Source organism: Aythya fuligula, chromosome 3 (genome assembly GCF_009819795.1).
Source record: "Aythya fuligula isolate bAytFul2 chromosome 3, bAytFul2.pri, whole genome shotgun sequence".
In the NCBI taxonomy this organism is placed as follows: Eukaryota; Metazoa; Chordata; class Aves; order Anseriformes; family Anatidae; genus Aythya; species Aythya fuligula.
In genome coordinates this window covers 42,987,083-43,012,991 of record NC_045561.1, presented here as the reverse complement: position 1 = coordinate 43,012,991, position 25,909 = coordinate 42,987,083, and the positions used below count along the sequence as shown (strand labels likewise).

The following is a 25,909-nucleotide window of genomic DNA, read 5'->3' as shown; positions in this document are numbered from 1 at the left end:
TGCATGTTTAGTTCACATGCAGAGGGGACGGCAGGGACAGCAGTGGCACAGCCCTGCATTACTGATTTGCTTTCTTCAGCCCTGACCTGGAGGTGCACGTCTGGAGGGCAGCTCAGTCCCTGGCCTCCCCACTGAGATGATCCAAAATCTCCGTGCCAGCAAGTGCCACATGTATCAGTGGATATAATGGGATGCAAGTGTCCTAACACTGAGGGCTGCAGCTTTTACTCTAGAAACTGGCGAAAAACAAACTCACCATCAGACGTCTGTAAGATAACTGTCTTGCTGTAAGGACCAACACCTGATGAATTAAAAGCTTTGACTCTTGCATTATAGGTGCTGTTGAAATGAAGGCCATCAATAGTGCAGAGAGTCTCCTTGCCAACATATACTTCCTAAACACACCAAAAACAAACAAAAAAAAAGAGAAAGAGGGACACAGTTTAACTGTTTCAGTGTCTCATGATCACGTTAAGACTTCTAAACAGAAATCACAAGTAAACAAATTCTTGTGGCTTTAGTGAATGCAGAGGTTAGGCTGTTACAACATGGATAGCTACAGAAGTGGAGACACCAAGTAAGGTCAGCACTGGAGACACTAAGGTGAAGGTAAAAAGGGAACACAGATTTTACTTTTTATCCTCTTTTCCTAAACACCTATTCAAAAACACTATTTTGGGCAGTAGTCCTAGAATATCAACCACCATGGCCATTATCTTTATATAGGACCATAAAAAGGGGGAAAGGAGGAATAAAAAACAAGTAAGCACAGTTTAATTCTGTTGGAAAGGTTGTCTCATGCCTGCATTAATACATAATTTTGAAACCCGCTAAGACAGAGACAGAAGAATCCAGTCTCCTGAAGATTAGGATCACATGCATCACCTGATGAAACAGCAACTAGACAGCAGAGACATAATAAAAGTCTGCAAAGATTTATTAAAGAGCAAGCACTTGCATAAGGCAAAATATTTCAGGAGGAGGAAAAGCTAGGCAAAATAACAGGATCAGTCAGATGATAGTTTGTGATGAACTGAAAGAAGCCTAGAAACCTCATGTTTATTGGCAAACTGAATACAGCAATAGGAAATGATAGAAAAGGAAATAATCCTGTTCGGCAGCAGGCTGAAAGCCACAGTTCCCAAGCTTTCTCTCCTCTGATTTCTCTTATTTTGTGAAATCCACAGATCTGTGGTAGCAAAGGCTGTAAACAGCTTAAGGCTGTGAGTAAGCAGAGCATTCAGCCCCCAGACACATACTTAAGACACTTAAGTATACACCTAGAAGCAGTCCTGATGATTAAAGCTCTTTGATAGGAACCTGAAGTGAATGGAGTATGTGATGAATAAGAAAGGGATTACTTAAGTACACGGCAGGGTTTGTGTTTGTCCACCTTGCTTACCGTGGTGGCTGCCACAATAACAAAATCTCTTGAGTCCTGAGCTAGCCTCTGAACTTTCATGGAGAGAAAGAGTTTCAACAGAACTGTTTTTCATCTCTGTATTATAAAATATGCTGCCTGTGCAAAACATTGTATTTGTAGGACAACTCTCACATTTTCCAATCCATCTATTTTTACAGTTGTTTCACCATAACCACTGCTTGTGTTTATTCAGACTGATGCTCTCCACTACAAAGGAAAAAAAGAAACATTCTTAAAAATCTACTCATCAAGAACTGATGAAGCGCAGTCAGTATCACTGCTCTCAGATATGTAATCCTTCAGGAAAATGGTCAGCAAACTCTTATTGAAATGGGATTTCTGAGAAGCCTGCATTTTATCTTTCCGTGGGTAAAACAGGATGTTCCTACCCCAGCAAACAAAGTGTTTCACTTAAAAACCGTGACCTTTGAGCTTTAGGGATTGAGATTGTATTGTATCCTTTCAATCCAAAATCCTGACATGGCAGCACTGGCAGTCCTAAAGCCTTTGCCAGTTATAAAACGCCACACGCAAATGGACCAAGGCTCATTCACACCTTGGATATGCACACCCTGAAATCTTGTCTATTCACAACTATTTCTTTAGTTGTAAATAACACTTGAAATGGTTTATCCAAGACACTGGAACGTGTCGCACCTCATCCACTGCACACAGATAGATACCGCTCTCACCTACTAACATTAACTCTGTCAGCAGCTTCTGGCCGGTCATTCTCAAAGGTACCTTTTCACAAATGATACTTGGACCAAGGAATTGAGGAGAAGTTCTAGAAACACAGTGCCCTCTCCAAAACACCCTGCCAACATTGCTGTTTTTTCTAATGAGGGGCATCCAAACCAGGTGCCTTTGCTGGCTGTGGTGTAGTGGTTTGGTACAGGGAGGCAGTTCCTTAGGTGTGCCAGCTCCAGGCTATTTAACTAGCTTTACTAACCTTCAGGTTTCTGGTGGGAAGCCAGTTTACAGCTCCCAGATAAATCTCATTGTATGTTTTAGGCACAATTTCCCACTTGTGAAGACAGCAGATGTGCTCTGTAGTAATGATTTCAAGGCACTACGCCCTGGGGAACGCATCAGCCTAGCCTGGTCCTGAAGTCACAGAAGTACGAACAGTAGCAGCAATCCTGTCCGTGGTAGGCAGACCACTGCTTCCAGCATGACATGGCTGGCAGAAAGATGGTTGAATTACTTCTGCGGTTCATTTATTCAGATGTGGAGGGAGGGGACAAGAGTATCCTGCATCTACAGGCATGAGTGAGCAGTTGTGGAATCACCCTGGAGGTCTGGGAGGATGGCACTCAGGATGTCCTCCCGTACTTACTGAGGCCACTGCAGCGTGACTGAGGAACACTTCCCCTAGCCTCATATCATCCACTCTCAGAGAAAAATATTAGAAATCCTGTATTTTCATGCAGGATCCTATTTTAAATCTGAACACTAGGGGGAAAAAAATGCATTTCTGGACCAAGAATTTCATCTATTGGAAGGGGAAACAATATGGACAGACGAGAGTAGGAGCTTCAAAGAAATCCTTGCTCCGTGGCATGAAGCACTTCCAGCACCTGTAGGCTGGTGTGGGATTTTCTGTGGGGGTGTTCTCCAGGGAGGACACACAGTAGATACACTAGTGACTTGAAATTCCACCTTTCACCTCAGCAAGGCCTCTTTGACAGCTGCCCAGGAAGAGCTTCAATCAAATTCCTACCCAAGCTGGGGCTCCTTCTAAGGAGTAGAAACCACATCCAGAGCTTTCTACATCCATGCAATGAAAGCCAGGGATGCTTTGACAAACCAAACCTTCCCTACTCCCTCTCCCCACCCTCAGACAGACACAAATTCATATCCTGAGGAAACTTATATACAAAGAAACACAAATAAATGCTGAATGAAATTCTCACTCGGAATTGGCCACCATCTCCATCATCAAGTTCCAAGATATAACCCTCCACCGGGTTGTGGCTCAAAGGTGGCATCCTCCAGGCCAATGTCACACTGTTGTTTCTGGTGCAACACTTCTCCAGCTGCAGTAATGGGACGGGTGGCACTGTAACAGGAACTGAGTACAGATTAGTGCAGCTCTGCCCTACCCCCTCAGTCTGTGTTGGGAGCAGGACCACGACCACTTGCTTCCCTCCCCTCCTGGGGAGTGAATGGTAGGGGGGGATCAGAAGGGTGTGGGTTGGAAGGGACCTTTAAAGATCATCCAGTCCAACCCCCGAAGATGGCCCTCAAAACAAAATGATATAATGAAATGTTTTTACTTGGCTAGGCAAACCATTTGGCAGAAATATGTAAATTAAAACGTATTTGGAAACTGTTCCAATTGCAACGTTTATCTAAATCCCTCAGCTCAGGTAGCCAAAGGAGCTTCTGCGTCACAGGAGACTGCTTGTGGCTCTGTCCTTTTGGAAATTAGAGCTGTGAAGTTATCTCCAGACATGCTTTTTTACTGACTTGCCCAGGAAAAAAACACACCAAGACGCTGTTGACCAGAGCAGCATCTTAAAAATAAAAGTAAACAGAGTACAACATTCAGCCCTGTCTCTGGGAAGAGGCCTCCACCACACCTTCTGGAAGAGGCCTCCACCACACCTTCTCTACCATGCACACCTGAACTCTCACTGTTCGCCCTTTGCTGGAAATTATTAAGTGAAATTTCAGTCTCCTGGAGAGATCTGGCATGTGTCTTGTGCACGACTGAAATTACACAGGATAAGTGGGATATACGTGACGCACAGGCCCTGCCTCGTCTTCTGCCCAAGGCTTAATTTCAGCGTTAGGATCATTTCTGCAGAGCTCCACGGCGTCTTGCAGGGAGCTGAGTGCTCTGAGCATTCATTGACTGAGCTCTTAACAATGTCAATTTGCTTTTCTTTTATGTACTCCACTTTGAGCCTCTAGTTTATTTTCCTCCTCCTGCCTGTGAGAGAGCTAAGCCCTTGAGCTGTTCCTTTCGTCCTATTTAACCTCTCAGCATAAAAAGGACTGCTCATGTTTCGTGCAGCAAACTGTCTGTGGGAAAACAGGGGGAAAATGCTCCCTACTGTGTCAGGAGGCAAAGGCTTCACCCCCACGTTGGAAGGGACAAAAGTCAACACCCTACCCCAGCAGAATGAGTGTGGCCTGTAACAAAGGAGCTCAATAAACTAGCTCTTGAAGGATTTTCTGAAAACAAAACACAATAGAAACCTCTGCTGCTTTTCCTTGATATTTAAGGATGATTCAGAGGGTATCATATATAAAGACCTACTTGTTTTTTTCCACACAAAAAATTCAGACTTTTCTCTAGAAGGCACCGTGTCTGGAAAAGTAACAGAAATATGGCATTACAGGAGCCAAAAAACTGACAGCAAGGAATTCAGAGGTAAAGCGAATTTTAAACAAACCAGTTTTAGTTTAGGGTTTTGTTTGTGTTTGTTAGCATGTGTATTTTCAGTGATTGATGAACCTGGGAGAAGACAGGGCTGCATCAGCCACCACTCCCACTCCTGCCACTCTGGCTACCCTGCTAACTCTCTCAGGAAGCGTTTGCTGGGTCCCCCCTACCTCTGAGACTCCCTCTGGCAAAACTACATGAAAACCTCATTCAGAAAGCTTACTAAGTGCAAACTAGGCAGCACTCCCACACTCCTCAACAAACTGCCCAAATCCCTGTGCTGCACAGTGGCCCAGGACAGGATAAGAAGCTCCCCCCAGGCAGGTGTCCAGCTTTGCTGGATTACGCCTGCTGCACTCGCCCTCCTGGAGCAGCTGGACACAGATGGTCGGAGATTTATCTTGACCTCGGACTCCCTTTGGGAGGAAAGAGGGTGAACTCTTGCTGTAAAAGTCATAGGGAAGTACAGAGGGAGTTGAATAAGTGGGACACGGGGATGCACTTCATAGTGAAGAGCCATGGGACAGCGCTAGGAAAAGACAAATATAGGCTGTCAGGAAAAAAAAAGTTTCAGATGTTAAATAACAGTGCTGTCCCACTTCTGGTTCAACTTAAAAGTCCTCTAGAGAGTTTTTGAAGGAAAGGAATGAAAATATAAAGGGAGAAGTGATACTGCATTGGCACAGCAAGACCTATTAATGAGCTTGAATAATGTCCTGCTATTGTAGAAGTGCTACACACAGGTCATGCTTAGCTAAGAAATGTGATACTGATGCCTAACGTCAACTCAGCAGTTTCAGAAACACATTAGTCAATGCATCTCACAGCTGATCTTCTCTTAGGGTAGAGTAAGGCTGTTCTAAGATTTTGCTGGTTATTTGTCATCATGTGGATATAAATGACTGTTCAGAGGTGGTACAGAAAATTGGCAGGTAGCTACATTCTTTCCTGTTTTGAACCTGGTCTACATTTTACAACAAACCAAGACTGCATGGCAATTCCAGCTGTTTGCACTAAGCAAACCTCAAACACATTATTTGCCTGTGTCCATAGCTTGAACTGAGAAAATGCATTGTACACAATGAGCTAGTCATTGAAGAAGACAGGAATTTCATGCCAAGGCACTCAGAAAAAGCAATAAAAAGAAGAAAACACAGACAGAGGAAGGAGATTTAGGAAACCCCAGCACACCAGCAAATACTAGAGCTGTGCATGTATCTCAGCAGGTCAGCTAGACAGGGGACTGCAGGACCCTTACCAAAGAACAATCAGTGAGACACTTCAGTCAATACGACTGCTTAAGCATCGCTTCTGCTTCTATCACATTTCTGCTCCCTGCACATTTAATTTGGTACTGAATTGCTTTTTTCTTTCCGTAAAAAGAAAAGAAAACAACACTCCCTGATCTTTATTCACTGAGATTGGCCTTAGATATAGGCTTACACAGAATCCACCAGTAAGGTACATGAACAAGTCATCAGAGCAAATCTAATGTGATTTGTTCTCATTTTCATTCTTCTTTGTCTAACACAGTGAATCAATGTTTACTTACAAGCAAGCTTTCACTCTAAATGACCCATGCAAGCTCACTGAGGTTGAATGAGGCCAGAGTTTGAAAAAAAAATTAGAAATTCAGTCATGCATTAAGCATCGATAACAATATTACAGACCTTACATCGCAATGCATTTGCAAAGAAACAGCACGCAGCTGGAAAAGCTACATTGGCCCTGTTCTCGGAGGCTCCCCCCAAAATCCCTTTACAGACAGTCTCTGATGTCTTTAGTGTATCTACTCTTGTCAGATTGATCCATACGGTGAGTCAGTAACACTCCCCTCAACACCAAACATTTGGCAAAGATCGATGATTCGGTGTGCTGGGGCAGGTGAGATTCAAGAAAGAAGAGCAGATGTGAAGAGACACAGATTTTTTTGTGTGTGGAATTGGCGACTCAGAAGTATACAAGTCCTGAGGGTAATTTTGCTACAAATAGCGAAACAGAACCAACAACAGCTCCCTCTCAGTCTGCAAAGTGATAATCCTCGTGGGTCTGGGTGTTCACCACTGAAAGGCTGGGTTGTTTACTCTGTAGTATCTGTATCTTGAGATGCAAGACCACTACGCATGAGAAGATGATGCAAAGCTGGCTGATGTCCATAGAGGTAACTATGTCCACAATGACGCCCATAGAGGCAAATTTCAGAAACAAAAATGTCAATGTGTCAGATAGAGAGCAGCTCAAATACAAACAGATTTGTAGTCAGTCATAAACTGAAAAATATACTGCATATACTTAACTATGCTCAGTACCTACAAATGTTGGCTCAGGACCAGTTGGTGGCACACGTTGCTTGGGCATACATCAGTGCCAGGGGGAATAACGCAGTCCCTTATGCATCTGCAGTAACGGGGACCAGGATAAATGGCATTTCCACCCCTGTTTGCACCATTTCTACAGCCAGGCCAGGTCTCAACATGCACCAGCCATCTGTACTGACCAACCCAACGAGATTTGCAGCTTGGTCAAAGCCAAGACAGCCCAAGGAAAAGTTCTTCCCAAGGACTAACTATCACAGTGCTGCTGGGGAGCAGTGCCCAAGCTGGTCTTTAAGCTCTCCACAGGCTTAAGCAGAAGCAGTCCTGCCCTGTCCCCTGCATCTCAGGCTACGTCTAGCTCAGTGCCAGAGCTTAACAGTGATAGTACTTTAAATGGGTTTGTCAACTGACAGTACTATCTCTCATAAAGCTCCAGTGAATCTGGCTCAATTAGTCTCTAAGTCCTCACACTTAAAGCCAGATGAACATCCACAAGCCAAATACCTAAGCTGCTCTCACCTCAAGTGACCTGTGGCTAATGAGCAATCTAAGTGGATAGTTTAGCTAAATTCTTTAAATGTTAGGGATGGAGACTGGTGGAAGATTAGTACTAAATATATTTAATAATAAATATGGCCAGCATTAAATATAAACTGATTTAAACAGATAAATGCGAGAATATTTGGAGAAGCTTTATCAGCAATACTCTTTCTCTCTTGACTGCTTTACAGCTCTAAGCATTTCAGGAGCAGTTTGCAGATGTTTTTTCAGTAACTTCTTTAACACAGCCTGTTCCTGTCAAGATGTAAGCCATTCCTGGTGAGCAGACTTTGGCCTTTAACCGTTTACCCATTCTTTCTCCACAGATTTATCTGCCAAATGATCCACTCCATCTTGGGTCTCTTAGGTTCAGAATCAGGTTCAGGGAGAACAGATAAACTGAACTGAAATCTTTATGCTTATTTGGAATTAAAAAAAATAATCACATCCAACATCACTACATGATTATTCTTAACTTATTCATGAACTTCTGCCAGCCTCTACCCCGTTGGCCACTTGTTTAACTAAGGCTTGATTCACCACTGAGTGGAGAAAGTGACCTGATTCCCAGAGACCACCATGGGTTTAACATCTAGTCAGCCTATGTATCTCTCTACTTAATCCTGATGCAGTTGTGTGCTCTGCGTACACCACGTGCATTACAAGCACATGTTTGTTAGTATATTTTTGCCAATGGCATCTACTGTTCATCAGCTTCTGCTTTTAAATAATTTCCTTAACCTCCTCTTCCATTTATTTGTGCCCCTCAGGATCGTTCTGACAACTGGAATCAAGGAACAGTACAGGCACTGAACTACTTTCTGCCTGTAATTCTCCACCTCCCAGTTTTATTTTATTTTAAAACCTGAGCACTGTTAGCAGCACATTCCGGATATAAGCCAAAGGGGTTCTCTCCCAATGAAGCATATGTGTGTGGGGGGGAGTATTTATTTACTACTTCAGCTGTTCCCGACAAGATAGAGGTAACTGGTATTTTGATTAACTCTGTTAAATCTATGAGTGCTATAAAATGGCATGAAGTTTCATGCAGCTGATGTCTTTTGAATCACCAAAGCTAACAGACAGTCCTACTTTGAAGAATTCATCTTTTCAAATATGCAACGGCACATGGTATCACTGTCTGAGCCTGTCCGGGTCACTGCATGTAAGGTGAGCACACCCTTCTCGGAAACACCCAGCGATCTTAATTTGTTTGAAAGGTTTTTAAAAATATCCAGCAATTTCAAGTCATTTCTCTTTCCTCCCTCTGCGTCCCCCCGCTTCCCAGTGCAATTTCAACACGTGCATGAAAAACAGAAAAACAAAATCACAAAAGCTCACCCCTACATTTCATCTGAATAAAATCCAAATGGTGAATCGCCTCCAGTAAAGGTTCACTATCCAATGTCAGGTCAAACTCAGCAGACACTTTTGGCTCCAAGGCTCCTTTGACCCATTGTTCCTGGGATACCTGAACACGTTTGATTAAAGCATCTGAAATCTGAAAGACAGCATCAAGCTTATGATGAAACTGCAGATGAAGCAGCACATTGGAAGACATTAGAAGTGACAGTATGGCTGAGAAATACAGCACAAGGAAACCAGGAATATGACAGCATGAGAGTTGAGATGGGATCCAGTAATTCTGGGGTGAGTTCCATTTATGTGGTATCCTTTGGTCTCCTCCTTTCAAAAACAATCTTAGAATAGGGAAGTAAAAACTGCATTCGTAAAGACCATTAAGATTGTTATGTATCATGTCTCTGAATGCCTCATGCACTTGTGAGCTCTGTTCTCTGCTGTGTACAGTATCGTTTTGCTCTCCTGTTTAAACAGCAGTTGCACAAACAGAGGCTTACATGTAAGAGAGTCTATCCATTTAGCACAAATAATTCAGCTGAAAGGAATAAAAAATCAAAAGGAAAAGAAGGTGTGTATTTCTCAGTGAGGGAAGTAAGTTGTCAGCCAGATTTCCTTAGAATATGATGGACTTGCTATCAATACATCAAAACAATTTTGTTTTTAAATCTTTGCTCTAGCTCAGCCCACAGACAATTAGGCCAGAAGTCACACTAAGATGATCCCAATGGCCTCCTCTGTAAGTGAAATCTTGGCTCTGAGGAAATCAATGAACTCAACTGTCCTTGAGTTCAGCAACACCAGTTGGATACCTGGAATCCTTCCCAGTGACATTCCTGCAAATCACAGAGAGCAGAATTTTCTTCTGTCTAGGTCAGAGATATTTTTCCTGTACTGCAGGAGTTCAGATATTCTTCCTCACTACTGTCACTGTAAGACACTTCTGTCTGGACTCCTGCACCAACAGCTCCTAACCAGTCTGTGCCTTAAGTGGAGAAGCATCTTACAGCCTTCCTACAACCTTGGAGTCACTTACAGGGGTGCTGGATCCCTTGGCTGCGTTTCAATATCCTGGCTGCAGGAGTAGTTGGCTCTAAGTAATGCAGTGCTTCAGTGTTTGCTGGTAACCTGGAAATCATTGTTAAATAAACCAGGAAAATGTAAAAACAAAAATACTTTTTTTACGTAAAAGGCGAGCGCAAAGAACGAAGTCACAAAGGTTATAGGAAAAATAAGCTGAAGCAAAAAGAAAGCATATATCTAAGCATGTGTGTAAGACCTAAAGGTTGCATTCGTTCTGTAGTATCCAACTGACAGCTTGCTAAAATGCTGTGTAGTCTTTGAGATTAACATACACCACACATTCTTAACTCTTGTTTGAGACCAGACGTGACAGTAACAATCAATCTGGAGTGCTAATAGGTTTATGTTGGCTAATTTTCATCCCGTTCTTAGGGATACTGTGACAGCCCTCTGACATTCATGCATTCATGTGTGCAGCATGCCCTGTTCAGCTGACAGCCACATACAAATCATTCTGTCTGATGTGCCTTTCTTCTTAGGCAATTTATAAGGCAATAAAGCTAATACGTTAAAATAAGAATTAAGGAAAATAGTTAATGTGATTAATTAGGCCAAGTAATTAATTGGATAGAAAAATTATGTTTTTTCTCATCAATTGACCCTTTCATGATTTGTCGAATCTCCTCCCTCGTCTTGGCAATGGTAACCATGAAAGACTCCTGCTTCCTCCCTGGGACCTAGGCTGCACAGCTCCTGGAACTGAGCCAGAGGAAGTCAAATGTTAAAGAAGAGACACCTGCCAATCAATCCTTCATGTTGTAGGCTTACATGAGATCTAGCCATAAAATCTCACTCAACAGTTACTGAGGCAGATTCTAAGGGGCCTTCTATACATTTAAAAACTCTTCAAACCTTAGCACACACCTCTAATGAGTTGTCTGATGTAGAGAAGATGGAATAAAACCATCAGATTTAGTGATATTAAAATTGTATAGAAAAATAAAAGATTGCACCTAAGAAACAATATTTGCAACTGGCCTTTTAGACATTACCAACAGGAGTTAAAATGAACCTGCCTTGGAGGTGAAAGGTGCTAATTAGCAAAGCAGTCCATTTTTAGATTACATATCAATTTTTTATTTTTTTCCTCAGAACACTGGAAAGAAAAATACCTGTAAAAACCCAGAGGGATCATTTTCTTTGATAACTTCTAGGCAGTACTCCATAAGCCCTGTTGACTGACGTAGCTTCAGCGTACAGTGATTTATCTGGTCCCAAACAACCTGGAAAACAATCAGTACAGTCCTGATAATTGCCTCAGCTCGCAGTGAAATGTATAAAATTATTTCAGAAGAGGCAACAAACGGATGAGTGTGTTAAAGCTATGCTTAATTTAGCTGCCATATGGCCATTGCCACATCTCCATCAGCTACACTCACTTGCTCTGTATTGTAAATACCGATAATTAGTTTGGCAAAATGTTGTGCACAGGGAATCTCAATTTTCAGAGCAGATTAATTGCTCAAACCTCAGGTTTGCTTGGGGCAGAGAGAGCACAGAACATGTTTTTGCATTTGCAGTATTCACATTTACAATCGTGCTTTCACTAAAAATTGAGCTTTCAAAAAACCTTTGACTTAAAAAGCAAATATTACAGAGGATAACTGCAGGGATAGCTTCTTGCAGATTATACTCTGCCATTATCTTCACAATTCCCCATTGATCCTGTTCTGCTTGAAGATGCATTGCTAGGATTAAGAATGCCTCTCATTTCTTCCAGATTTTGTACTAGGTTCTGCTGTAAATTAGGCCTAATAGCACTGTGTTCAGTCACAGAACTCCACAGTTACCTCAGGCTAAGGGGAATGAAAAGCAGGATCAACTATGCTGTTAAAAGCACGTCCTAGATGTTGGTTGTTGTTAAGCACGGGAATTTTGGAATGCTTACTTCAGGTAGATTTTATTAATTGTTTTCCACTTTATATTTTTCACTTTGATTTTTCCTTCTGTCTTAGATGCCATTAATGTTACCAGCACTGTAATATCTCAAAATCATTTATGTAGTTCCCTTTTCCAAGAAATTTGCCTATTTTCTGACTGCTGCTTTGTTTAACCACCCATAGCTTTCTTTTCTTCCCTTTACAGCATCTCTTTAATATCTTTTGAGTAGCGCATGAATATCTGGTGGTGGCCTGTCTGAATTTCAGAGACTTCAAGAGAAACCAAAATCCTCAAAGATTTACTTGGGCAGAAGGGGTTTCTTGCATTTGGAAGGACCTACAATCGAAATCACACAGAGGTTACACTAACAAGCAGCTGTATAAGTGAGCCCCAAAATATCAGATACATAGAATGATGGCCTCACTCAAGAAATTGCTGAAGTACAGGCCTAATTTTAAGTGTATAAGCACATTTCCATTAAACTGCTAAGATGGAACCTGCTGAAGGACTTCAGGATTGGGCTGTTCAGCATTAAAGGGCTCAGAACTTGACAAAACGCTCACTAACACAAGGTATCACCAGCTGAATATTCACAGCTAATGAGAGTTACACTCACTTTTAGCTTGTGCTCACGTTCCTTGGTAACTTTTGTGAGCAGTTTGGCCTTTTGTCGTGTTAACGCATCGACCAAGGCATCGCACTGAGCAACGAGACAGGCTTCGTAATCCAACCCGTTCTCCTAGAAGAAGTTGAGAAACATATTAATCAAAGAACACATTTTATAGCTTACACAATTGTTCATTCTTACCATTTTCCATTCAGAGAAGATTTCTTTTCAAGGTTTTAGCATGCCTATTGCCTTTCTGATTTCATTATTGCTGTACCATTAATATCCACATGCTATAAAACAAAACAGTGAGATGCTATGCCACAGAGTAAGTTTATATGAAAACCTTGATTTACTGGCACTTTTCCAGACAGCAGATGTAGTATAACATAATGTAAAATCTAAACCTGCCATGCACAATGCATATATATATGTAAGAGGGTTCTGTCCCACTGTATAATTATTGCAGTGTAGCTCCCTTGAAATCACTAGCTCTACACTATGACAACTAGAAGAGAATTATGGACCAGGATGCAGTCCATAGGCTGATTACCAAGAAATGAATCAAGTACGAATATTATTCCTGAGATTTTGTGTATTGCCTCTAGTACTTTTTCATAAATAGCAAGCGCTTGGCAGTCTTTTATTGATGCTGTGGTAAAACTCTCTGCTGGGCAGGGGCCAGCACGTGAGCTGCACAATGTCTACCCCTGCTGAGCCTTGAACAATGCCTGGGTATCGCTCAGCCTTGCATAAACTCCTATACAAAAAACAGGGCACAAACCCCATTTCCACAGACTCCCACTGCAGCTGTAGAAATCTGTGTGAATGTCCTGAAGTGTCTTGTGCTGACCCTCCTCCAGGGGATGGCTCCCTCTGGTTGTGGAGTTGGTGCTGTAACATTCATTGAAGGGAGGCTCTCCCTTGCTTCATCTGCTGGTGTGGCTAGAAGGAGAAAGCTTTCAAGCTCCTCTTTCCATCTTTCCAGGAGATGCTTAGCTGTCCTGTCAGCTTTTTAACCAGTTCCCCAAATCAACAAAAAGAAAAAAAGTGAGATGATTTTAAACATGTGCTTAAGGAGAAGCATCTCCATGGAAAGCCATCACACATCACACACCCCTAACTCCTTATTTTCTCTCAGCTCTTTTGTTTATGCTATTCTCTTCTTTTCTGTTCATTTCTTTTGTCTTCATTCTTTTGAGACCAAATCTTTCAGCACTGCATTCCTTTCCCTGCAGTACAACACCTTCATCCCTTCCTCTGTCCAAGGGAAGCGGGCTCACTCTTCATTGTCCTAGCCACTGGCAGTGAGAGGGGAGCAGGGAGACACCACACAGCTCAGTTACTGTTCACAGGTTTGTTCTAGATTCCTCCTGTTTGTATCTCTCCCTCCTCAGCTTTTATCACACCTGACTCATTCTTAAGCTTCTTTCTGTCAAGCTTCTCTTGACACACTGTTATGTGTACAGAGCCTGACTCTGTAAATGGCTGTGGTGCATCGTTTTTTCTCTTCATTTTCTGTTCACACATCAAACAGGGTGTTTGGCGACATGCCTCTTCCGAGTGAGAAAGGAGGAAATTGTTACAGCAGATGGGAAAATGTGAAAATCGGATAATGACCACAACAAGGAGGAGCAAGGAAGCAACAGGGGCAATAAGGAAGGAACAGGCAGTTTCTAAAGAGAAAAGACTACAAGATTTAAAAGTGACCTCAGAAAGGGGAAGGGAATGAAGACGAGGAGAAACCAACAGATCTGCAAAACGGGAGAAAGAATAGATTATGAATTTGCAAACTGCCCCAGGCAAGACAAAAGCACTACTCCTGGTAGCTCTGACACGCTCAGAGAAGAGATGAAGAGTGGATGGCTAACTGGTCCAGTATGCATTGAAAGAGGATAATAAAATGAACATATGGCTCATTCCTTTGTGTAAAAATACATTTTAGCCGAGTAGTGTCTGTATGCATGTGTGGTAACCACAAGACAGCCATTAGAAATACCCTGCACTGAGATACATGGTTCTGGGTACCTACATGCAAATTACATCTATCTACCTCCTCAAAAATCAGTCCAAGAACTGTTCTTCGGTCCAAAGGCCAAAAGGCACAGATCAGCTCATGACACATTTAAATCCCTTCCCCTAAAACAGCATGGCTGCACCAAACCTGCCTACTGGGAGCAATCCCCAGCATGTGCCATCGGTCAGTGCTGCTCAGGCTCCACCTGGGAAGAGTGCAATTTGTCATGGGACAAACCGTGCCGTGTCAGATGGTGTGAGTGATCATCATCTAGCACTCAGTTATACCCTAGCCTTGTTTCACTTACTAATATATATGCAGCTGATTAGTCCTTATGTTCTGGTTTGCTAAAATTCGATGTCCTCATTCAGACTCATGCTGGAGACTGGCTCAACATGTGAGGTTCACATCCAGCTTTGTGTCCAGACACACCTGAATTTTAGAGGGTGGTTGGTAGATACTATTTCCTTTTTCAAGCCCTCCTCTAGCATTTAAGCAATGAGCAGCATCAAAGAAATTACTTGGTCTTTTGATCTAATTCTAGCAGCTCCCTTAAGCAGAGCAATTTGCCAGTGATTTTATTGAAACACATTAAAGGATTTTACAGCGTAGTCATAAATAGTCGTAATAGGCCACCTTTGGGTTTCAAGGGGGAAAAAATACATTTTTAATGGAGGTAGATGACTCAAGAAAAGACTGGTGACAGAATATTGTTTTGGATGAGTTATCCCAGCCTAAAATAGCTGCTAGTACATATAGGAAGAACGGCTCTCTACCTCTCCTTTTCCTTGGAAAATGTCAGAAGCCCAAGTGACTAGGCTGGATGAGCTATTTACCTTTTAAATAGCTAAGGTCAGCTGAGAAAAACCTCACACTGCATCCAAAACATGACACGTGACAGGTACCAGTCAGTGGCTGCATGCTGGTTTCTTTCAGCTAGATGTTCTTTCCTTTAACCAATTTCCTAGTCTTCGCTTGTTCTCCTTCCCACCCTGTCACAGAAGGCTGTGAGGGTGGGTAATTATGCTGCTCTGTGGCAATCCACGAGCTCTGGCAGCATTTGTGGTACGAATCCATAATTTGCAGCATAAAGTGTCATTTTTTTAATGATTACGTTCTAAACCGAATACAGATTTTTGAACTTGGGCTTTGGCTTTCTGTTAGTAACAGAAACAGGACTTGCTTGTTGATGAAAGATGAGCAGGCATATCGTGGAGCAGATGATGCGTATCGCACAGAAAACACATGGCAGCAGAGTGCTGCTGCTGCAGATAGCAAGTGTCCCCTCCTGGAATCAGTGAAGCTCAAAGCACAGCAGCACATCCCCAGCCCCACTCTGCAGGGTGAGAAGGAAGTTAAGGATCACCTAACCTCCAACACTGATCAGAGTTTAAATCTGGTGGAAAATAGAACTTGTTTCATTTGGGGTTTGTGCTCTCAATTATTGCACTCACCATGAGCCCTATTCTCACTGTTGAAGCTCGGCAATTATGTGCATGGAAATATCTTCTCCTTCAATAGACAACCAAATTGATTTAGTTTCTTTTTCCTTATTTTTGACTTCCTAAAAATTCTCCAATAAGCAGGTTGGCTGGATTTTATCCAGAAATTAGTACATTTTTAGAAATTGCTAGATGAAAAACAAGTAGTAAATTGTAAGTGGGTAAAAATGAGAACTTATCCTAAATTCAAAGAATTATCATCAGGCAGGAGGCTGGATTCAATCAAATACAAATCAACACAGCTCCAGCGTCCAGTATTGAATATCAGCTTCGTGCAATAAGCAGCAAACAATCCGGAAGCTAAAAGAGGCTTACAGGCATTATTTGATGAGTAATTTTGCCTAGCAAATACATTCAAGAAAGGTTAGACGATTCCAGGAAATATGAGAACAGCAAAGGAGACAAAGTCATCAGATAAATTATTCACTCAGTTCTATTGATTATGTATTATCACAACAGCTAATATTCTACATACCTGTATCTGCTGCAATAAATTTTTCAGCTGAACCAAAAACTCTTTAGCTTCTTTTGCTTTATCTGAAACACCATTTAAAGCCTGAGAGAGCTGTGCCTGCAAGAAAAAAAAAATAGAAGGAAAAATTAGAGATAAAATGCAAAATCTCTTACTAATCCTTGCTTTTAACAATTAACAATGAGCTAAAAGGTTTACTTGCTGTCACATGTATTCTTACACACAGACTGTTTGTGCTTGAAGAGAACAGTTAAGATTTTAATTGTAGTAAGTTTTAATAAAGGAGAAATATGCATGTGGGGGCAGTCAAGTATTGTGTCTGCACATTACACTTTATTACAGTGACTCTGTAACTCAAAATACTTTTTACAAGACAACTACCCACATATATAACGAAATAATAGTCTTACACAGCAGCATCTGTCATGCCAAAAAAATCCCCAAGTGCTTTCAAAAACAGTTTTTTTTTTCCAAAGCCTGAAATCTTTTTAAATGTAGTAGATTCTACCAAACCTACGACTTCAAAGACAAATCTGTGTTTTCAGACTTCATAGTGATGTCTTTTGGGGGCTTCAGTTTTCCATGCTCCAATCCAAGAAACGGGTGAACATTTCTGGAGAAGCTGAAAAAACCTCTTCTGATAGCTTTTGACAGGTGAGATATGAGGACCTGATCACTGCGTAAGTACAAACCAGAGACCCAACTTTTCCTTTGCTCAGCTGGCACCTGATCTCTCTAAACTGAACAAGACATTTCTTGATGGACTTTCTGGGTTGGAAGGAAACTCTGTCTGGAGGAACCCATGGTCTGAGCGCACAGTCCTTGAGCAGCTTCCTTAGAGCCTGGCTGGGACTACAGAAACCACACTCTTCCATCTAGCAGCCCAAATCCAGCATTAGGTCTCTGCCAGTATAGCATGGAGAGATGGGATGGGTCCCCTTGTGGGTGTCACTGAAGACATTTTCTTCTTGCTGTCATACTCGGCCTTCTTCACAAGGGCATACACCGAGCATGGGGCTCTGGGCTCCTGTGCCAAGTCCTACCAGTTGGGCCTTCTCCTCTGGGTTTGCTTCTTAGTCGCACTTGGCCACCATCAGGTTGCCAATGCCCAAGTAATATCCTCAGCAAACAGATATAATAATTGATGAAGAAATGGAAAATTAAGTATTCTTGATAATGTCAGACCCCCAAAAGTTTACAGTCTCTTTGGCGCTAGGACTAGAGGGTGTCTTGATACAGCACCTTCTATGAAGGAAGGCACAAAAGCTATGAGCCCCTAACAGGAGTCCTAGTTGCAGTCCTGGAAGTCCCCTGTTTTCTGCAAGGGTCCCTGTTTTCTGCTAGACCTGCCGATCAGGACTGCAGATCAGCCCTCTGTGTGCTGGTTGTGGCTGCCATGACTTAAAGCCCACCCTTTTTGATGGCACTTTCTACCCAACCCACAAGGTGTTTGGGCCTTTGGTTTGTCCAGCTGACACATGACAAGGTGGAACTGGGGTATGACAAAGCAGTGGGGAGGAAGCAAGAAAGAAACAGGGGGCACAAGCATCAGAAGTCCTGCCAAGGACCGGCCCAGCACAACTGCCCCAGTGTTTCTGTCATAGCAAAACCAAGGACTGGTCCTGACAAAAGTAAAACTTTTCCAACATCAACCCTCACTTACAAATCAAAGTGTATTTTGCCAGATAAGATGAGCCAAAAATTATTTGTGGCCATCAGGTAGAAACCCAAGCCAACGCAGACGAACTGTGGCCACCGCAGGCGCTGCCGGCAATTCGCACAGTCATGCCCGGCTCCAGTCACGCTACCACTGCGAGGGACTGGAGCAGACACTTGACAAAGTCATTGATCAGATGGCTCTTAAGGGAATTTTCGTGCTCACTAAAAACAGCAGTTGCATTAATGCGGCTGCAGCACGGAACCACGGAGAAGACCAGACCTCCATTTATGAAACCCACTTAGAGATAATAGCCTTGTTTTTCAAAGCGATTGCAAAGGATACCTTACAAAGCAGTGGCATCTGGTCCTGCACTTCCCATTAAAATCAAACCAAGCTACATGACTAAGCCCTCAGTAAACCAACCAAACCATAAAATGCCCTGTACGCTCCGAGCAGTCTTGCGTGCTGCAGAATATTTACTTGAAGCCAAGATGAAACGTTACAAGCTCCATTGGCTATGATAATTAATAACTCCTGACAAATGGTACTCTGCTGATGGTTGTCTTTACTATCATACCTGCTCTGGCAACACAAAAGTGAGGATGCTGGATGCCAAGTTTCTGCTTCTATCAAACACAGGAACAGGGAGATAATGAGGGTGAGTAATTAAATCCAGATAGGCATGGAAGACTGATGCTTCCTTTGATTGTAGAAAATGAACCAGATAATGCCAATGTCCTTTTTCGAGCGCACAGCTCGTGTTCGTTTAGCTTGTTTTCCCTCTTTCTCTCTTTAGCAGCAGATTGGCTATTGATTAGATAAGCTTACCCTGGCGCTGAATGCTGAAAGAGCCCTTGTGTTTTGGGGAGCACAAGTCTTCACACCAGCAAATAAAAGCAGGCGTGCAGACTCCAATTCTATGTGTCCACAATCATTTAGGAAGTGCAGAGCTGAAACATGCCCACCACCATTCCTCATATTCGTAGGTCCTCTGTTCTTGTTTTGAATGCCTCAACCAACTTCTCTGGCTGTACTTTTACTTCATCACCTCAAGCTGTTGGTCCAGATGCACAAGTCATGTGAGTGAACATAACACAGCCCACCTAACTCAGTGGATTTACTTACCCTGCTCCATGCCATCAGGGCCCTCTTTTTGTTTTCCACCCTTTTTCATCCCTCTAAAGGAGAGGTTACGTGCAGCAGGGTAATGGGGAAACCTGCACCATTAACAGGGGCCAACCAGTCTTGAACAGCCATAAGGGCAGTAGCACGGCTGAGGGGAGATGCCATTCGCACCGTGTAGTCTGAAACACTGCGTGGATGAGTTCACACGCTCTGTAATTTCCCACCAAATCACTACGTAAGGCTCAGACAACGGAGAAGTTGAAGAGCCTGAGCAGAAGGCTAAAGCAGAAGTGGGTGGAAACGGTCCTGAAGGTGAAGACAGGCAGGGGCTCTGGACAAACAGTTCTAGGGTCGGTAGAGAAATTGCTCATCTGAAGTTTGCTGTTGTGGGATGAAACCACGCCCTGTAAGAGGAGGGGGACATGGCACTACCATGTGTATCTAAGTATCTAACTCCAGAGCAATTTTTCAAGAGAATGTGAGCTGCTGATTTAGGCTGTCTGACTGCATGGCTCCACTGTATTTACTTTCAGCCAAGCACATTGTTCTGGGGAAAGTAATATTCACATGAGACCAACTTCAGAGTCCCCAAATTAGTTAATTTTGAGTCTTTTTTTTTTTTTTTTTGGCTTTCACCAGCCTTTTCACACTGAGATTGAATCTATAAATCAAGAGAAATCACATTCAGAGATACCATACTCCCAGAAAAAAAATGCAGTAAAAATAGAAACCAACTTGCTCTTGTTCATTCTGGTGACATCAGAAAATGACCAACGGTGCACTCTGATCACAGCAGAGTTTATCACACTGTTCAAAAAGGCACCAAGCAGTTTTAACTCAAAGTAAATTGTAACACAACACAAGCCGGTCCCTCACAACACAAAAAACGTTAACCACATGTGAACAGTGAGCTCGGTCACTGCTCTGCCATTAGCAGCTTAGTGATGGCTGCAGATCTGTGATCTGCTACTTCTGAGTTGAGAGAACTTCTCCCCTGCACACGCAACAGTCACATTAGTGAGGAGGAGGCTGAGCCCTTGGCCAAGAGTATGCATTGGACACGCATTTGGAAGGAGCTTGTCTTTCTCAGATGGACAAGCTATGGATTTCAACACCAAGTGGCGTCTTTTGGAGGTCTTAAAACCAAAAGCCAGTGTTTTTCATTATGCTAGCTCATGCTCAGCCACTCCATGGCTGGAGGATGAGGAGACCTGACTTGATTCTGTCCTTTCCGGCAGTGTCTGAAAGGATCTCTCTGGGCTCCTTTCAGTGCTATCTGCAGCAGAGAAGGAGATCCTGAGGCCATCAGAGCTAGCCAAGTACCCTTTGCGTGGCCTGTAGGACTGCTTTGCCCCCAACATAGCTGGACACTCCAAAGGACAGCTCTCAGCTCAGATGTTTTAATACAAATGAACATACAGAGGGGAATTTAACTAACTTTCCCAGGGTCCATCATTTTTAATAAGAACGAGCTAACTTCGTGCACTTTATAAACTTTTATGGTCATGTCTTGCTCTTTATTCAAATGGTTGCAGAGACTTATCTTGCACCACCTGTGCTGCAAAGCACTGACTCTGAGATCTCCGGGGTCTCCAGGACGGGCTAAGGGAAGGGAAGGCTGCAGGGAAGGATCAGACACAATATCATGGGAATCACAGGAGGTTGTACTTGTCCCCTGAGCCCACCCTACATTTCCTCACTCACTTTTGTGCCATGAAGGCCCCCCAGCCATTCCTTCTGCCCTCTGGGTATTGAGGGGAGGAGAAGACCTCCTTGAGGACAGGGAGACAACACGGTGTCCTGCGAGCCTCCCTGCCACACCTTCACATTTAAAAACTTTGTGTGGCTGCGGGCCATTTGACCAATTTGTGGCATTGACAGGAAGGAAGAGGTGGTGGGAAGAGGCTGAGCCCCAGGAGGTGAAATGGAAGAGCAGACAGGACGATGGCATGGACAAGCAAGCTGGCGGGGCTGGCAACCCCAGGTGCCTGCTGGGGATCAGCCTGAGGGCTGGTACTGGGATCAGGCATGGGGGCAGTGGGAGGGAGCCTGCTGGTGCCGGTACAACTCGAGTGAAGGCTGCGGGGCGTCGGGGCTTACCTTGTGCTGCTTCCACATGGCTCCCAGGGCCTTGACGTCGTGCTTGCCGTGCCGGCCGTCCTCCAGGCACTGGTAGCAGACGGGGCTGCGGCAGCTCAGGCAGTACATGCTGTACTGCTCCAGCTCATGCTCGCCGCACGTCGCCGGCTTGCGCCCGCCGCCCGCCCCTTTCCCTTCGCCGCCGGGGGGTCCGGGCTGGCCGGGCGGCGGCGCCAGGCGGTGCTTGGCGAAGGGCCCGCGGGCCGGGTGGCAGCGGAGCTGGCAGGCGGCGCAGTACAGCACCTCGCACTGCTCGCACAGCACGGCCGCCGGCTCGGCCGGGCTGCGGTCGCACAGCTGGCACTTGGCGGTGCGGCCCTGGCGGTAGCGCTGCACGATGGCCTCCAGCAGCCGGTTGCGCTGGAAGCCGCGGAGGCCGCGCTGCTCCAGCGAGGCGCTCCGGTGGCACTGCGGGCAGGTGAGGGACGAGCCCACGGGGCCGGGGCCGGGGCTGGGGCTGGGGACGGCGCCCCGCGGAGCTGCTGCTGCTGCTGCTGCTGCTGCTCCCCCCGGGGGTGCGGGCACCAGCGGCAGCACCCGCACGCCGTTGGGGGACTTGAGGCTGGGCGTGTAGGAGCCGTAGCCGCTGTCGGTCTCGCTGTGCAGGCTCAGCTTGTCCGCGTGGTCCCCGCCGCCGCCCGCCGAGCACTCCGGGTCCAAGGGGGCGGCGGAGCCCCCGGGCGGCCCCGGGGTTGCTGGGGCTGGGGTTGGCGCCGGAGCGGCGGTGCCCCGCGGGTGGAGCAGGGCCGGCAGGTGCTGCTCGCTCTCCGGGGTCTGCACGGCGATGGTGCGGGCGCAGGGCAGGCAGACATTGTGCGAGCAGGGCAGGATGATGGGCTCCCTGAAGAGCGAGCCGCACACCGGGCACTTCAGCTCCTCTTCCATGGCCGCCGCCGTGTGCACGGGGATGGATCGGGGGGCTCCCCCCCAAAACTCCTCCCGCTGCACTCCTCCTTCAGCACCCGGCGGGCGCGGACAGCTCGGCGGGGCCGGGCCGAGGGGCCGGCAGCCCGGGGACGCCGCCCGGCCTGGCCCGGTGGCGCTCTATGGGGGCGGCTTTATGGGGGCGGCTTTATGGAGGCGGGAGGAGCCCCTCGCAGCGAATGAGGGGCCGCGCTCCTCGCGGCTGGGGAGGGCGAAAACAGCCTGGAAAGGGGCTCTCAGGGCGGAGGGGGCTTCCCTCGGTGCCTGTGGAGGTGCTGTGGGGGTCGGGGCTGCCTGTCCTCAGCGCCGCGGGGGCTTTCTGAGCACCCGGCCGGGCGCTGCCCCCGGGGGTGGGTGGCAAACGGGAGCTCAGGGGCTGAAGGCAGCCCCCTCGGAAGGAGAAACAGCGCTGGGAGCCCCCCCTCTCCCGTCTGGTTTACTCGGTTTGTTTTCATAGTGGAGAGGGAGGTTATTTTACGCGCTGCTGTTATTTTTTTTGCTCGTGTGCCTTGTCCGAAAGCCACGTCTCCATGGACTTCAGCTCCCCAAGCAGGTGCCTTTTTATTAAAATGCAAGCTGGTTGGGTCAGAGCAGCTTTTAAAAATTGCACTGCTAACTCGTATCTAATAATAATAATAAAAAAAAAGTCCATATTAAACACATCGCCTCTCTCATAATGTTTCTTAATACACGATGATCATTTTGTGGCACTGGGTAGGAAAGGATTTTCCAGATTCGCGTTTTCTTTTTGCCAGGTTATTAAAACTGTTGATGCGTAGAAAAGGAGGGAAGGGGACAGAGAGCACGAATATATTAAAGGCTCCCGGTTTTGCCTTCCTTCCTCTCTGCAGCTCTCCTTCTTGCCTAGATGTTCTCATGACAAGCTGAGGGGAAAGAAAGTCCCGGGTGGCTTCAAGCTTTGTAGCTGCTCGGTTCAAGGTTGAAAGGGGCACGTTTGTCCTCTGGCACACAAAAGAAGAAAGCCCTGACACACATAAACCCGCCTGTCTTCTGTCTAGGTATCTTTTTCTTTCATGTGACCTCTGTGCCAAGACTTGGAGTTGATAGAAGGGCTGTGTTTGGGCTGCCTCCACCCAGAAACCTCAGCCGTGCAAGAAATGTTCTCAAATACCATTGATTTCACAGCTGCCTTATGCTACTGCACTGCAAGAAAAAGCTGGGGGTGAAATGCTGTCACCTCCAGAGCCTCCATTCTCTGCTTTACCATCTGTCAGCAGTGGGAAGGGATGTATAATAAAGACTTCCTGCATCTGTACAGGTGAATCCAAATCACAATTTTCACATATATGTTGGAAGCCACAGTCCTAACATAATTAGGAAGGCACCATAGCTTTTTTTATTTTTTATTATTTTCTCCCCAGGACTTTTGCTTTCTTTCTTTACCTGTCTTGTGTGTTAGATGAGAGCAATCATAAAGTGTACATGTATATTGGTAATAGCAGCTCTGAGACATATAAAAAAAACCTGGGCTTATCAGACTGGAACGGGTGAAAATGACTGGGTACAAACACCAAACCCTACCAGCACACCTTTACAGGAGCTTTTTAGCCATGGCTGACAAGTTCCAGACTTCTAATACAGTGAATTTCAAATTTCCATTTTGACCATTACTCTACAGTTTACATAAAAGTGTAATATTTTTTGCCCTTGGCTACTGAGGGAAGAAAGCATCTCTGAAGTGCCACTGTGATCAGTCAAACCGAACTCCTCCACAAGCCCGATGTGGCCTCAGAGTGTATATCCGTAAGAGATGACATTTGGAATACAAGCCAAAAAATTGAGTGGGTCTTCTCTGCCCTGTGATGTGACCTTTATCTTTTTCCACCTGCTTCATAAGCTTGCCTCAAACGTCTCTGTCCAGGAGAGCTCTGGCTCTGAAAGAAGGGAGAGCCACGTGGGCTGGTGTCCCAGCTCATCTGTCAAGGCAGTGCTGGCTTCCAGGCGATTGCAGAGGGAGAGCACAGAAACATGCAGCCATGTGGCACCATCGGCTGCTGACCAAATTAGCGCCTACGATTGCTCTACTAACTGCTCTGAGGGGTTTAGGTTGCAGAGCACAGGTTTTCCTCCTCATGACAAGCGTTCATCTATCCAAAGGCAAGTGACGATGGGGATGAGCAATCAAGACACCGCTATCATCTCTGCTGCCTCAGAGGCCAGAACAGAAACTGATCTAAGCACTGAAAACTGGCACCAAGCATGAGTGATCCCTGCAAACCCCACCAACTAACTTTGGGCACCCTTAGTTTTGCCAAGAAACAGAACTTACTGGTGTTAACTGATGTTAACTGATGTTAATGGAGTTATTCCTAAAGCTCTGCGCAGCCCGATCAGCCTGATAGAATCGGGCCTTTACTATGTTTTGTAATCAAGCCATTCTTATAACAGAGATGATCCCAATGATTTTTCCTCTTTTCATGTTCAAATGAGTCTTTAATCTGTTAGAACTGTAACTGCATAGAATAACCTAGAAACCCTATTCTGGCAGTCACGGCTTTGATCTTTATTTTAATACTTCAGTATCACTAATATCATCCCCTTAAACTATTTACCCTTTGTAAGAACTCATTAGCATCTTTTATAGCCTCCCGGCAGGAAAAAAAAAAAAGCTAATGAAGTTTATTTATAAATGTATTAAAAAGACGATGAGGCAGGTTGAAGTACAAGCCCTCAGTAAAGAGATTTGATTCATCTTTTTGCCTCTCTTGTTTCATTGCTTACATCTTTTTTTTTTTTTCTGTTTCCCCATTTCTTTTCTTGTACTTCTTTATATTTTAGAATGCCCTCACACATTAACCCCTTTCCAATTAGTGTTCCTTTTTTTATTATTATTATTTTTCTCAGCTTTTTTTCTTCTAAAGCTGTCCATAAAGGTCACTTCACTTTCTTCAGTTTTCTTCTTTTACCACGGCTGTTTCCCCACCCATGGGGAACTTTTTGATCCCAGTATTCCAGCATCGCTCCCACTAAGGGGCATCACTCAAAGCACACGTCCTGCAGTTTGAAGGGTAACAGAGAAAAAAAAATCTTTTCTCCACAGGCACTTATTCCATTGCAAAAAGAACTACAGAGAGAGAGAGTTCACAAAACCAGAAGATGACAAAACACATCTGGGCTAATGCCAGCGTGTGTCTGGCAGTGTAAGGTGAAGAGTCTCGCTGCACCGTTATAAATGCATGTTGCTCAATTAGCAGGGGAGGATGCCCTCAGCAAGCACCGAGGACAATGCAGTTGCAGCTGCTGCTATCTCTGAATTTTAGGCTAGAGTACTAACCAGTGGATGTGTGTTTTTGGTACACACACACATCACACCTTGCCATTGCTCATAAACAAACACGCCACGCTGTAACCTCTCCTCTTTCCAGCGTTACTAGCCGCAGCTGAGGCTGGTGTATGTTCTGTGTGAGGGGTGATGTGGCAGAGGCATGGGAGATTGCTTCCGCTGGG

The 25,909-nt window shown here is 44.8% G+C and overlaps 1 protein-coding gene across 4 annotated transcripts in view; it reads right to left on the bottom strand.

Moving 5' to 3' along the window:
- Positions 1-22,528, bottom strand: part of TRIM67 (tripartite motif containing 67) — a 36,265-nt gene extending 13,737 nt beyond the window's left edge. Inside the window, exons 1-7 of one of the 4 annotated variants that reach the window (XM_032184729.1) lie at positions 21,479-22,528; positions 16,597-16,692; positions 12,612-12,734; positions 11,227-11,337; positions 9,014-9,173; positions 3,340-3,497; positions 257-395 (exon numbers count right to left, since the gene is read on the bottom strand). In XM_032184729.1, the coding sequence (XP_032040620.1) occupies positions 257-395; positions 3,340-3,497; positions 9,014-9,173; positions 11,227-11,337; positions 12,612-12,734; positions 16,597-16,692; positions 21,479-22,402 (1,711 nt within the window). In that variant the 5' untranslated portion in view covers positions 22,403-22,528. The remainder of the gene's footprint in view (positions 1-256; positions 396-3,339; positions 3,498-9,013; positions 9,174-11,226; positions 11,338-12,611; positions 12,735-16,596; positions 16,693-21,478) is intronic. The other 3 variants (XM_032184731.1, XM_032184730.1, XM_032184732.1) reach the window with 3 other exon arrangements.
- Between the last annotated feature and the right edge of the window lie 3,381 nt (positions 22,529-25,909).